General features: G+C 38.3%; 1 protein-coding gene across 1 annotated transcript in view; it reads right to left on the bottom strand.

The window, feature by feature from the left end:
• PKD (serine/threonine-protein kinase D3) overlaps nt 1-15,159 on the bottom strand; it is a 92,653-nt gene extending 77,494 nt beyond the window's left edge. Inside the window, 2 exon segments of the mRNA XM_068385374.1 lie at nt 15,027-15,122; nt 15,124-15,159. Of these exon segments, the coding sequence (XP_068241475.1) occupies nt 15,027-15,122; nt 15,124-15,159 (132 nt within the window).
• Between the last annotated feature and the right edge of the window lie 282 nt (nt 15,160-15,441).

A 15,441-nucleotide genomic window follows, 5' to 3' on the forward strand; every position in this document is an offset into this window, starting at 1 on the left:
TCTTCTCATGACAAGACCATACCACCTTAGTCTACTTTATGGATCTTATGTGATAGTTTTCTAACTCCTGTGGTACCCCTAATTACCTCATTCCATATCTTATCTCTTCTTGTCACTCCACACATCCATCTCAACATTCTGTCTTATTTCTCTTCCTCTTATTTTTTTATAATTTTTATATTTCATATATGAAAGATTAATTTAAATGCTGTTTAATCACTTCTCTTGTAGTTTATTTGTTTCCTTATTTCCTTTCCTCACTGGGCTATTCTCCCAGTTGGTGCCCTTGGGCCTATAGCCTCTTGCTTTTCCAACTAGGGTTGTATTTTAGCAAGTAACAGTAATAATAATAAAAACAATAATAATAATACTGTAATAATAATAATAACAATAATAATAATAATAATAATAAAGGGATTTTGACGAAGGAAAAACCTATTTCTGGGGAGAGACCTGTGACACCAGGTGAAAAGTCCTTCTTTTCTAATATAAATCTTAGTTATTCTGTAAAATTTTGAAGATAATGGGATCAATAAAAAAAGAGGATGCTGGAATGCTATGGCTGGACAGAAATTATCTAGACAGCATCTTCCTCACTAATAACTTAGAATATATGGATTCTAAACTACAACACCTGCTAATACCATTTACCTAGTGAAGTCAACATTACTAAGAGGTTTTATGTGGAAATAGGAGAAAACCTTTTACCAGGCCACATTTAAAAACAGCAGAAACAATGATCAAACCCTCCGAATGCCCCCTAATAAAATTTTGATGAACCTAGCGCTAGCCAATAACTGAAGAAAACTGCAATAATTAGTGACAACACTATAAAAATCGTGCTTCTCTTCCACACCAACAGATTATAAAAAAAGGCAAGTGATCGCTGCCCATAAATTATTGCAGATAGCAGATCCATGTCCTGTCAAGGATAATATAGGTTTCTCATCCTCAAATAAAAGAGATTAACCCTTTTACCCCCAATGAACGTACTGGTACGTTTCACAAAACTCATCCTTTTACCCCCATGGACGCACTGGTGCGTCCTTGCAAAGAAACTGCTATTTACATTTTTTTTTGCATATTTTTGATAACTTTATGAGAATCTTCAGGCATTTTCCAAAAGAATGAAACCAACCTGACCTCTCTATGACAAAAATTAAGGCTGTTAGAGCAATTTGAAAAATATATATTGCAAAATGTGCTTGAAAAAAAGAAAACCCCTGGGGGTTAATGGTTGGAAAGTTCCAAATAGCCTGGGGGTAAAAGGGTTAAACACAGTCTTGAGCCATTCCTTCATAATCTAAGAGAGAAAGTGGCTGAATTTCAGTCAAACATTCCAACAACAACAACAACAACAACAAAAAGAGGAAAATACACAGATAAAAACAGCAACTTGTTGCAGTTCTCTACCCATAATGAATGGGTTATGGTGTCTGGGTAAGATTAAGTCGGTTCACGCCTATCACCACATGCTTATATCAACTTATCTTACCACTGATAATAAATCATACTGATTAAGGTAAATATTCATTGAATTTCTAGAAGTGCTTATTGAAACTCTTTCTTATAGTACACAAAGCTTGGGTACGATTACTGTAATGGAAATGCAACAATAGGGCCATAGCTGTCAACAAAAACCATTGGGACCATAAATGATACAGGGTTGACAAACATCACATCCAATTCTTCTTCTTCTTTGTCTGCATCTTTTTCCAATTCTATGTGGGGAAGATGTTTCTGGCCAGCTTTCTCCATCTACCTCTGTCCCACACTTCATCACCGGTTAATCCCTTTGATCGAAGGTCATCCTTGATACAGTCCATCCACTTTCACTTTGGTTTCCCTCTCCTTCTCGTTCCAATATCAAAATTCAAGGTTTCTTCTTGTCCTGAGGTAACTTCCAATTCTGTTTGCCTCTTTGAAACCAGAAGACATTTTCTTGCAACATGAGCATGAAGAGGATTCCTCTTATGGCAATATTGCTGCAACCCTTCCAGTGTACTTGTTGATTACTCCATAGACCACGTTATTACTCCTGTTAACGATATTCCATCACTATCGCTGGCTTTATTAGTTACTCCATGTTTCTGGGTTATTTACCAAGCAGTAGTAACTTCTCTCAAACCCAGAAAGATATTATTATCATTATTATCATTACTTGCTAAGCTAAAACCCTTGTTGGAAAAGCAGGATGCTATAAGACCAAGGGCTCCAACAGAGAAAATAGATCAGTGAGGAACGGAATTAAGGAAATATACTATGAGAGAAGTTTAAGAATAATAAAAACAGTAAAATAAATCTATTATATATAAACTATAAAAACTTCAAAATAACAAGAGGAAGAGACATAAGATCGAATAGCGTGTCCAAGGACACCCCCCAAGCAAGAGAACTCTAAGCCAAGACAGTGGAAGACCATGGTACAGAAGCTATGGCACTATCAAAGACTAGAGAACAATGGTTTGATTTTGGAGTGTCCTTCTCTTAAAAGAGCTGCTTGTCACAGCTAAAGAGTCTCTTCTAACCTTACCAAGAGGAAAGTATCCACTGAACAATCACATTGCAAATTCCTTGAGCGAAGAAAAATTGTTTGGTAGTTTCAGTGTTGTCAGGTGTATTTGGTGTGTGTGTGTAAGCAAAAGAAAAATGAGCCGTAACCAGAGAAAGGGATCCAATGCAATACTTTCTGGACAGTCAAAGGACACCAGAACTCTCTTGCGGTAGTATCATAACAGATGGCTGATGCCCTGGCCAACCTATTATCTACATGTACAGTATGCAGCAAAACTGGTGATACCTTTTTCTATTTTTGTATCGGACAAGCGTTGTTTTAAGTTGCCACTTAGTATTAAATTATATATTTCACTTTGTAACGTGCAGGTATGAGGCAGCGTTGGTTACTTATGTAGAATTTTATCATAGGAAGATATTACATCGTTAAAAAAACATTTCATGCTAAAATATTATTCCAGAACAAAAATTAAATAAATTACTGTGGCACAAATCCCCCTGCCACCAAGACACTGCGAGACTAGTCTTGGAACTGTCTGTCTAGATAGAGCGAAAGTGGGAAAGAGGGCGTTACGATGCAGAAGTTAAGCAGTTCTATAGTTTAATGTTAACAATTTATGCATTTGGTATACGAGTTCAAAGTTATTTTTGCTAATGTAGTTTTGTGTGTAAAAAAAAATGAATTACAAGTCATTACTTTCACATTATTTTTGTTATAATTAACGCTAACTATACAGTATAAGTCTAGTTCCTAGAGCGATTTCTTTAGCTTGGGGAAAAATATATAAATAAGTAAATAAGCGAGGTTATGAGTTATATTTGTGATTATAAATACAATAAATTCTACCTATTTCTTATTTTACTTTTACTTTACGAATGTACGACTATTATCGAGTCATAGATATTCCCCAATATCTATTGAGTGCAGATATTAATAAAATAGTTCTGAAATCTAGGCCTGTGCTATTGGCTTTACAACATACTAGGGCATAGGCTATACAGTAGGTCAGATAGTGACAAAATATATTTTCAACAAAACTCGTAACTTATATCAATTGTCTATCAGTCCATAATGTAGGATTTATGAAATTTCTACAGAGTCTGGGTGCGGTACACTTCTGTCTCATTTTCTTCATGGGCACATAGGTTTAATAAAAATTATCTGCAGTGTAATCAGGAGTGCAAAGTTCAAGTCTCCAAAGAGTAAAGCAAGGAGAGGCAAATCGAGCCATTTAAACCTTCACAAATAGGTTCTAATGAAATCCTAAGAAAATTTCATGAGATGAAATGTAATAAAGACATTTTAAACCAAGTACAGTAATGGATAATGATTTAGACTGATAATACAAAGGTTATAAGTGAAATGAATGGTATACGACTATAATTTGATAAAACATACGTATAATCCTTTGAAATACATAGCCCAATGCGAAAAATAAAACAAAATTTTCAGTAAAATAATTAAAATAAAGACCATTTCGTATTCAAAAATATGTTACTATTTTCTTGGTATAATGTTTAGGCAAACCAAGAAACGAAAGTTAAACCTGTTGAAATATGTCACTGATTATGAGAGAGAGAGAGAGAGAGAGAGAGAGAGAGAGAGAGAGAGAGAGAGAGAGAGAGAGAGAGAGAGAGAGAGAGAGAGAGTGATTAATATTTTGTATGCAAGTCTAGGTTGCTTATTCCTTCTGAGAATAATTCAACCAATCTATCAAAAATATTTTCCTCTCCCAATGACTCCCAAGATGATAAGCATCAGCTTATGATGGCTTAATTGTCTTCTATTGAGAAGGGAAAATGATTAGGGAAATGAATGCTTGGTTATAAGTTCTCTAACCGCCTATACTCAATTCTTTTTTAATGAGGCGCATTTCCTCCGACTCGCAGCGGTGCCCTTTTAGCTCGTAAAAATTTCTTGCTACCTGATTGGTTAGAATTATCTTGTCCAACCAATCAGCGATCAGGAAACTTTCCCGAGCTAAAAGGGCACCCCTGCGAGTCAGTGCAAATGCCTCACTAAAAATAATTGACTATAGGATAGCTTTTCAATCTTTCTCCAACATTGTATCGTTTTAACCATCTGTAGAGGAGACCAAAGTGAAGGTGGGTGGACTGTATTAAGGATGACCTTCGATCAAAGGGATTAACCGGTGATGAGGTGTGGGACAGGGGTAGATGGAGAAAGCTGACCAGAAACATAAGACCCCACATAGAAGTGGGAAAAGATGTAGACAAAGAAGAAGATGAAGAAGATATAGGAGATGGATGGAATATCATTTTTTTTTTTTGGGTTCCCAGTTGCGGTTGGATAGCTCCCAAGACCATCATGTTTGGCAGATGACTGTCATTATACTACCAGTTAATGTCAGAATAGGCCCCACCCACAACGACACCTCCGACACATTCATTACGTTAAAAACATTATATGGCGGCTAAAAAGTCAGATTCATTAAGTACAGTATTTTTTTTTTTTATCATAATTATAGATTATTATGTTCATTTTTCCAAAATGACTTAGCTGATATATTGATAAAAATATTGCATTAATATTTTAAAACCCCACTCAATGAACTGTATCTTTTATTGAGCGAAGTTCTAAAATACTTCGTTGCTAGACCCTAGACCCATTAGAAATGTGAAGAATGCAAGAGTTGCCAATTAATAACTTGAATGAAAATCACAGAATTTAGGTATTACCAGTTTTGCTATACACTGTACTAAATACCAACACAAGTATGACACAAGTAAAACACGTTGCTGGCATAATATATTCTCCTCGGTGCATTTGATGGCCAATTCCATGCATTATGTATACTGTATTTAATTATTGCTTCTGAAACTTTATGCATCTTTCATTATTATTATCATTATTATTATTATTACCAGCTAAGCTACAACCCTAGTTGGAAACGCACGATGCTATAAACTCAGGGGCTCCAACAAGGAAAATAGCCCAGTGAGGAAAAGAAACAAGGAAAAATGAAAATTTTTAATAACAGCAGCAATATTAAAATAAATATTTCCTATATTATTATTATTACTAGCCAAGCTACAACCCTAGTTGGAAAGGCAAGATGCTATAAGCCCAAGGGTTCCAACAGGGAAAAATAGCCCAGTGAGGAAAGGAAATAAGGAAATAAATAAATGATGAGAATAAATTAACAATAGATCATTCTAAAAACAGTAACAGTGTCAAAACAGATATGACCTATATAAACTATTAACAATGTCAAAAACAGATATGTCATATATAAACAATAAAAAGACTTATGTCAGCCTGGTCAATATAAAAACATTTACTCCTACTTTGAATTTTTGAAGTTCTACTGATTCAACTACCCGATTAGGAAGATCATTCCACAACCATAACATAAAAATTGTAAATAAACAAACGAGCAGATAAAGAAATACGATGAATTCAACTTAAGAGAAACGTGCAGCAAATATTCATTTACTACTCCATCGAGAAAAGAAGAAAACCGATATCCTCTTCCTGAGGGAATCAGAGAAAAATTATATTTTGATTATAAAATAAATTTTTGAATATACTTACCCGGTGAATATATAATAGCTGACGTCTCCGACGGCTCGACAGATTCCAAAAACTCGCGAGCGATCGCCGTGAAGGTTGCGGGTGTGACCACCAGCGCCGACTATCGGCCAGATACCGCATATACTTGTCTATTTCTCCAGTTCTTCTCAGTCCGCTGGGTCTCTATCGGGGAGGAAGGGAGGGCCTTTAATTTATATATTCACCGGGTAAGTATATTCAAAAATTTATTTTATAATCAAAATATCATTTTTAAATATTAAACTTAGCCGGTGAATATATAATAGCTGATTCACATCCATGGTGGTGGGTAGAGACCAGTATTAATACAATAAAGGCGTATATGCTCAAGAGTTTTTTGACAATTATTTCATAAAAAACCAACTTAAGTATAGGTACCTGGTAAGGAAGCTGACTCTGATGATTACTTTGCCTCATTAGTCTGCTTTCCTCACGAAGCCCAGCCATCCTCTCAGGATGCTGAAAAACTCCCAGGAGCTGTTATATCCAGGGCGAACACCCCTATAACAGGACCTCATCAATACCCTTAATCTGGGCGCTCTCAAGAAACAACATTTTGACCACCCGCCAAATCAAAAAGATTGCGAAAGACTTCTTAGTCCCCCGTACAACCCAAAATAAGATTAAAAGTTTCAAGAGTAGATTAAAAGGATATTGGGATTAAGGGAATGTAGTGGTAAAGCCTTCACCCACTACTGCACTCGCTGCTACGAATGGTCCCAGTGTGTAGCAGTCCTCATAAAGAGTCTGGACATCTTTCAAGTAATATGAAGCGAATACCGACTTGCCTCTCCAAAAGGTCGCGTCCATAATACTTTTAATGGATCTATTTTGCTTAAACACTACTGAAGTTGCTATCGCTCTGACTTCATGAGCCTTGACTTTAAGTAAATTACGATCCTTCTCACTTAAATGAATGTGTGCCTCCCGAATCAAAAGTCTAATAAAATAAGACCACGCATTCTTAGACATGGGCAAAGAGGGCTTTTTAACGGAGCACCATAAAGCCTCTGAACAACCTCGTAGCGGTTTAGCTCTGGATAAATAAAATTTAAGAGCTCTAACGGGGGCACAGCACTCTTTCAACTTCATTCCCCACAATCTCAGAAAGACTGGGGATATCAAATGATTTAGGCCAAGGACGAGGCGGAAGTCCATTCTTGGCCAAAACACCAAGTTGAAGAGCGCATACTGCTTTATTAGTGGAGAAGCCGATGTTCTCGCTAAAAGCATGTATCTCACTAACCTTTTTAGCCGAAGCCAAGCACACCAAAAAAAAAGTGTCTTGAGGGTAAGATCCTTCAGGGAGGCTGAATTTAATGGTTCAAACCTGTTTGACATAAGGAACCGTAGGACCACGTCCAAGTTCCAAGCAGGAGTCGAAATATGACGCTCCTTGAAGTCTCGAAAGACTTAAGCAGGTCTTGGAGATCTTTGTTATTAGAAAGATCCAAACCCCTATGCCTGAAAACAGAAGCTAACATGCTTCTGTAGCCTTTAATGGTGGATGCAGAGAGGGAGCGACCGTTTCTCAGATAAAGCAGAAACTCCGCAATCTGCGCTACAGAGGCACTTGGAAGAGGAAATAGAGGAGGACTTGCACCAGTCTCTAAATACCTCCCATTTCAACTGATAGATCCTGATGGTAGAGGATCTTCTAGCCCTCGCGATCGCTCTAGCTGCCTCCTTCGAAAACCTTCGAGCTCAAGAGAGTCTTTCGATAGTCTGAAGGCAGTTAGACGAAGCGTGGGGAGGCTTTGATGAAATCTCTTTACGTGAGGCTGTCGCAAGAGATCCATCCGCAACGGCAGACTTCTTGGAACGTCTACCAGCCATAGAAGTACCTCTGTGAACCACTCTCTCGCGGGCCAGCGTGGAGCAACCAACATCAACCTGGTCCCTTCGTGAGAGGTGAACTTCTGCAGCACCTTGTTTAGGATCTTGAAAGGTGGAAAGGCATAAACGTCCAGGTGAGACCAGTCCAGCAGGAAAGCGTCTATGTGGGCTGCCTCTGGATCCGGAACTGGAAAGCAGTAAGTCGAGAGCCTCTTTGTCAGTGAAGTCGCAAAAAGATCTATGGTGGGTTGACCCCATGTCATCCATAGCTTCTCGCACACAGTCTTGTGCAACGTCCACTCCATGGAGATGACTTGTCCTCTTCTGCTGAGGCAGTCCGCCAAGACATTCATTTTTCCTTGCACAAATCTCGCCAAAGGAGAGATGTTACTTGCCTTAAATGGAGTTCCTTCTGATCCGTGGACCAAAGACCCGAGCATTCCAGACTGTCCAGTGGAGCTCCCTAACCCAAATCCGATGCATCTGAATACAACACATGGTTTGGGTTTTTGATCACAAGAGAAAGACCTTCTCGAAGTCTGATGTTGCTGTCCCACCAAGTCAGACATGTCTAGACTGAGTTGGAGATTGGGAAAGAGATACTCTCTAAGCCCTTCTCCTTGTTCCAATGGTTTAGGTGAAATTGGAGAGGGCAAAGGTTGAGTCTCCCCAGAAAGATAAACTACTCCAGCGATGAAAGAGTGCCTACGAGGCTAGTTCAAACTCTTACAGAGCAACTGTTTTTCTCTTGCAAGTGAAGGACTTTTAACAGAGCTTGTTCCATTCTTGTGGGAGACGAAAAGGCCCGAAAAATCAGACACTGTATCTCCATTCCCAAATAAAGAATAGTCTGGGATGGGGTACTGTAGGTTACGACTTCTCTACGTTCACTATGAGACCTAGCTCCTTGGTTAGGTCTAATGTCCATTAGAGGCTCTCCAGACAGCGATTTAATGACGACGCCCTGATTACCCAGTCGTCAAAATAAAGGGAGGCTCTGAATCCTCAAAAAATGTAGAAAGCTTGCTACATTTTGCAAGGGCCTTGTAAAAATAAGAGGAGCAGGAATGAGGCCGAAGTACAGTGCTCGAAATTGGTACATTACTTTCCCGTCCACAAACCTCAGATGTTGTTGAAAGTTTGGATGAATCGGGATGTGGAAGTATGCATCCTGAAGGTCGAGAGAGACCATCCAGTCGCCTTCCCTTACTGCTGCCAAGACAGATTTGGTAGTCTTCATCGTGAAGTTTGTCTTGACAATGAACACATTGAGCGCACTTACATCTCAAGTACTCCTGCAGTGAATGTGGCTGCCAGATCATTGGAGCCATCCCTGATAGCCTTGTTCCTGCAGTGAACGTGGCTGCCAGATCATTGGAGCCATCCCTGATAGCCTTGTTCATGCAAGACATAATTGTACAGCAATACATTGACAGCTGGAGAGACCTTCTTACTTAAGGCTCCCAGGGACCAATCCAACAAATAAAAACTTCAAACGCTCGAAAAAAAAAAACTCCTAACAGGAGATGGTCTAGCTCTGAAGCCGACCATAAAATCTTGGAGCGTCTCATGGCTAGACAACGAGGAGAGTCCACAAGGCTTAAGAAGTCTCCCTGGGCAGAGGCAGGTACTCCCAAGCCGAGAACTTCTCCTCGAGCTTCTCCTGTGTCACACCAGATGCCCGAGCGAGAAGCTAATTAAGAAGGAGGAAAAGCAAAAGCAGACTTTCCTAAACTTCTCCTGGATTCCAACCAGTCTCCCAGTAAGAGCATGGCCCTCTTGGAAGAACAAGAGAGAACTGACTTCGTAAAAGTAGGCGTCGAAGAAAGTCTAGGACAAAATTTCACTAAAGAAATTCATAATTAAAATACAAGGGATTGTTGGACCACCCTAGGTTACTCCTCTTCTTAATGACTCCCCAAAGGTACATTAGTTGAAAGGGGGTCATATACTTCTTCAGAAGGCACATCATCTGATAAATCTAAAGTCTTGCGAGAAGGAGATTTATATTCAGAATGACGTGAAGGAAAAGCCTGACAGGCTACATCAACTTGTATATGAACAGAAGTTAAAGTTGGAGGGTCGATGTCACGTTGTGACTGCAGAGAATGTTATTCTACTACACGTCGTGACAGAAGTAACTGACGTTCAAACGTCCCGTAGTAACAGCGGTGACTGCTGTTCGATGCTATATCGTGACTACGATGACTGACCCTCGACGTCACGTCATGTCTACGGTGTCTAGCGCTCAACGTCACGTCGTGTCTGCGGTGTCTGCATCTCAACGTCACGCTGTGACTGCGGTGACTGACGTTCAAAGCGATCAAAGTTACATCGAGATTTATGCTCCACATCTCGCTTAACAGCAAAGCTGTCACTAGAGATAACGTCAGCGTGGCGTAACAAAGCTCGTCTAGAAGGTTGAAGACCCGAATCACGTATCCCAGAACCGTGACGTACAAAAAGCAAAGGATCCTTTCGCACAGGAACAGGATCGAAAGCTTCTATCGAAGAAGAAAGCTTTAACAGCATATCTAACTTCGGATCAACCTGTGACTGCAGTGGCTGACGTTCAAACGTCACGTAGTAAACAGCAGTGACTGCTGATCGATGCTATATCAAGACTACGGTGACTGACACTCGATGTCACGTTGTGTCTACGGTGTCTACCGCTCAACGTCACGTCGAGTCTGTGGCAGAAACGTCTGTACATGAACGTCATCGCTATGAACGGGACTCTTATTATGACTACAGCTAGGACGTTGAACTTGTTCTGAAGGAACTAATAAATGTTTCAATCGTCTCGAAACTTTACGCCCAGGCTTTTAAAGAGACGAATCATCGGAAGACGAGGAGAAACTTCGTCTCTCCAGTCTTATGGCAAGGACGTGCTTGCCGAGCAACGTCTGATACCTTTGAGGGAACGTCTGTTCGTTGGTTTACACTCCTCACTCCCTTAGGTCTTACGACATTCCTTCTCCCTGGTGCAGGGGAGCCTGAAAGAGGTCTCGGACTAGGCAAGTGACAAGCACAAACAAACGAACCCTCCGCAACACAGAACATATTTTTTGCACTTACTTCACTGATATCGTATTTTTCAATAATTTCACATTAAACATGAATAAAACTGATTTCTACCTGAAGTACGCAATTCTCCCTTACATCAAAAGGTTAGAATTGCGAAATGAGTCGTAAATTGTAAGCACATTAGTACAAAATGAAACACATACAAAAATCAATAAACATATACATATATATCGAATAAAACGGAAATATATAAAGCTAAAAAGATCAGTGACTGGGGAGGAGACTAAACACTAGTTCACTACGGACTACGTTTTCAATCTCTCACAGTACAGTGCCTTGGGACGAGAATAAAAACTAAAACGTTTTATCCTCTCTCCCCGTACAGAGACTTGGGACGAGAGTAAAAAAAAAAACTGAATCGAGAACAACGTTACTCGCTCCCAAACTCCTTGTACAGAGACTTGGGACAAGAATAAAGATCGGATCGTTATCTCTCTCTCTCTCTCTTGTCACTCACAAGAGAATGGCCCACTCACCCTTCGTCAATAACAGGTTATTTGACTAAAGGAAAAAACTGAAAGGACTAAGAAATTGAAAATTAACAAGTTCCTTTAAATTAGTATCTAAAACACTTCAGTTTGAAAGAAGAATGAACAAAACGTCAAAATCGATTTACTCTTTCTGCAAAGTGAAACCGTGATTCTCTCTTTCTCTATCGTAACGATAGAGCGCAAACTGCGTAGCATAAATAAACCAAACGATAGTTCATCTTTGAAAAAAACAGCACGAAGACTATTCAAAGAATATATTTCTTAAAATATTTTCTAAAAAATATTCATTTCATCACTCTTACAGAGCAACTGTTTTAAACTAAACAAAAATAAAAGTTGAATGGGCTCAACGCTGTTTAACTTCGCTTTCCAAGTTAGGACCGCCTACATAGAATAGGTAAAGGCCGCATATAAACAAAAACATAATATTTATCTTGATGTTTAGTATAAATGGAAAGCTAATCGAAGAGGCCTAATAAAGGCGGGTGAGATATAAAATATAAAATATATAGAGGTAAATCTATAAATATCAACAATAATTTATAAAGTGATAAAATAATTACTAAAAGCCTTTAACACACTTCCGTACACTGAGGGAAGGGTCGGCCATCTTTTCTCTATGGAAAAACCAGAGATTAAAAAAAAGTAAGGGCAAAACACTTTTCCTCTCCTTTCAAAAGCATTTCTTTTGAAGATAGTATTGAATAATCCAACACGGCGAAAGCAATAAAACCAAAACCAAGTACGTACTTCACCAATTCGGTCGAAAACTCGAGGTCATAAAGCGAGCGGAACCAACTTGTCGACAAGACCGACAGAGAAGAACTGGAGAAATTGACAAGTATATGCGGTATCTGGCTGATAGTCGGCGCTGGTGGTCACACCCGCAACCTTCACGGCGATCGCTCGCGAGTTTTTGGAATCTGTCGAGCCGTCGGAGACGTCAGCTATTATATATTCACCGGCTAAGTTTAATATTTAAAATCGTGGATTTACAATTTATGGGATTACAAACATACGATCTTTCCCTCAAAGTCTTGTAGTAAAAGTAGATATATAGGTACACTGGCAAGAAAAAGGTTGCATTGCAATGGTTTTGCAGACTGTGGTAGGCCGTTGCACACACAAGACCTATTGTCAGAATACCGATCACACTCTAGCCTCACTACATAAAAAAGGCTGTCGATTGCCCCAGAGACCTGGGCAAAAGAAATATCAAAGTGAAATGGGCACTGTGTACCACCCCTTGATTATGATCTGGCTCTGCAGAGCCCGTCCTCTTGGTTATTCCAAGTGCTCTTCAAGCCATACAGTTAGGTCAAGCATCCCTACAGGGCAGTACAGCAGAGCATCCCTGATCGCTGTCTCTTTGTGGCGCTAATGTCCTAGGACCTTTTTTTTTTTTTTGGAAGGGGTCCTTTCTCCCCTGATGGTCCTTCCAAGATTTTCCTGGGCATTACTGTCTTATTTTGCCTTGGGCACTTCAGATCTTCGCCATCTGGGCAATGGGACCCAGAGTGTACCTCTGAACTTCACCATAACCTTATCAGTCAAGAGCATAAGCGACCAGATGAGCTTGCATAAATATTAAACAAAGGACGTTTTAGCAATGCCATTATTTGTTTTAATTAAAATAACTACGAAATATAGATGCTCTCCTCATCAAAAATACAATAATCTGAATTTCCAAAATTCCATACAGTATTCCTTTTTCAATTCACAATTAGGAATTTGCCATTCAAATAACCCTTTGAGTAAAAATGTGACTTGGTGGTCTTGGTAAAATGCTTAATAAGAACGATTACCAACTAAACTATAAGAGTGAGTTTTCAAAACAACAAAAATTACTGCACCGACTCTAAAAATACATCTTAGGAAATCATGTTTGCATTTCACAAATACTGTACTGTACTGTACTTAAAACTGTACTTTACATACAATGCTGAAATGGTAGTACGCATGCTCATGCAATACAGACAGACAAAAAGTGAAAAAGTGCCATTTAAGAAAGGGAGGTGCTTCAAGGAGTGTTAAATCATTCTACTATCAACTGAAAAAAAATAATGATGTTGTATAGAATGGGATAAATAACTGCGTGTTAAATGTAAATTAGTATAAATGCTATTTTAAAGTTTTATGTCATGTTAGATATTATCATCTACTGACTACATTATCAAAAGTATAAAGTATCAGTCGGCTAAAATTATCCTGCATTTCTATTTACCAACACAGTTTACAAAACTAACCAAAATATGAATATATAATATTGTACCTCCAAAACAACTATGTACAGCATTTTAAAGAGGAAACATAATAACATCATAAAAATACACTTACCCAACTAACAGGGAAAAAAAGGGGGGGGGGATGCAATGAACCTAAAGTATGTAATACTGTACATATTTCAGCATTCAATATCATACATTTTCTAAAGGTCAAAGGTTAGCATAGCTTTCCGTTCCCCAGTTCAATTAATTCTTTTAAATCTCGAAGATAAATAAATCCTAATGACCTTAGAGGGTGACACCTTGCCGCTATATCCCTTCACCCCTTGTCTAAAGGGCTCGGCTGCGTTGTGTCATTTCCTCTTCAAGATTGCCCCTTTTGAAATCAAGCATATCTGCACCCTGCAAAACTATCCTCTTTAATTCAACACTCTTACCTAACTGTGAGAGGATGATTGTACAAAAGGGTTCTTAGGGAAGTCTATATTTTTCTATTTCACATAGCTTCCCTATACTTCTTATTACAATGCTTTTGTTGTATATGAATAAATCATTCTTCCTAGGCTACTGAAAAATTTCTAGTAAATTATGAAAAATAATTAAAGTTTCTGAATCTGTTTTCCTTAATATAGGAACTAGAAAAAATTCCTATTTCCTTAATTATTTAGCATCTGATTAATAATAACTATTCCTTGGTGTCTTCAGCAGTGATAATATACTTTAATGCTGTAAATTTACTCTTATTATTTTCATTATTAGTTGCTAAGGTACAATCACAGTTGGAAAAGCAGGATGTTATGAACCCAAGGGCTCCAACAGGGAAAATAGCCCCGTGAGGAAAGGAAATAAGGAAAAACTACAAGAGATGTTTAAGAATAACATTAAAATAAATTTTTCCTATATAAACTATAAAAACTTCAAAATAACAAGAAGAGAAATAAGATAGAATAGTGTGCCCGAGTGTACCCTCAAGCAAGAGAACTTTAACCCAAGACAGGGGAAGACCATGGTACAGAGGCTATGGCACTATCCAAGACTAAAGAACAATGGTTTGATTTTGGAGTGTCCTCCAAGAAGAGCTAATAAACTAAAAATAAAAAACAGAACAATTACCTCTATTTCTCGAATAATTTACTGAACAAATATTACGTAAAGGGCAGTACATTATGCAATTTACACAGGGCAACAAAAATTATGCTGACTTCCAATATCTTCCCTTCAAGTCTATTAGATATAAACTACTCAAGTTTTGAACGATTGGAAATTATAACAAGAAATAAGGTTCACTATATACTTTACCTTATTGTTAATAAATTCACATGCTCTGTCCTTCAATGTTTTCAGTGTTAACTGCGACGCATTTACCGTTGTTGTGTCCCGGATCAGACCGTGCTGTGAGGGAAAAACTTATATCTGCTCCGGTCACCTCCATCTATAAGAAAAAATTAAATAGAGAGATGAGAATCATATCCTGGTTAGTACAAAATGGAAGTGTGAATAATCTCTTGCTTTGCAAAATCTAAATGATGAAATATCAAAGTAAAGTATCGGGGATATTCCGCAATTAATGTGATCTTGAATCACGTATTACTTTATTGTTCTGGTAACACTGCTCTTGAAGTAAAAAAATGCTTTTCATATTACTTTATTGTTCTGGTAACACTGCTCTTGAAGTAAAAAATACTTTTCATATTACTTTATTGTTCTGGTAACA

The sequence above is a fragment of the Palaemon carinicauda genome, chromosome 13, assembly GCF_036898095.1.
Source record: "Palaemon carinicauda isolate YSFRI2023 chromosome 13, ASM3689809v2, whole genome shotgun sequence".
NCBI classification, from domain to species: Eukaryota; Metazoa; Arthropoda; class Malacostraca; order Decapoda; family Palaemonidae; genus Palaemon; species Palaemon carinicauda.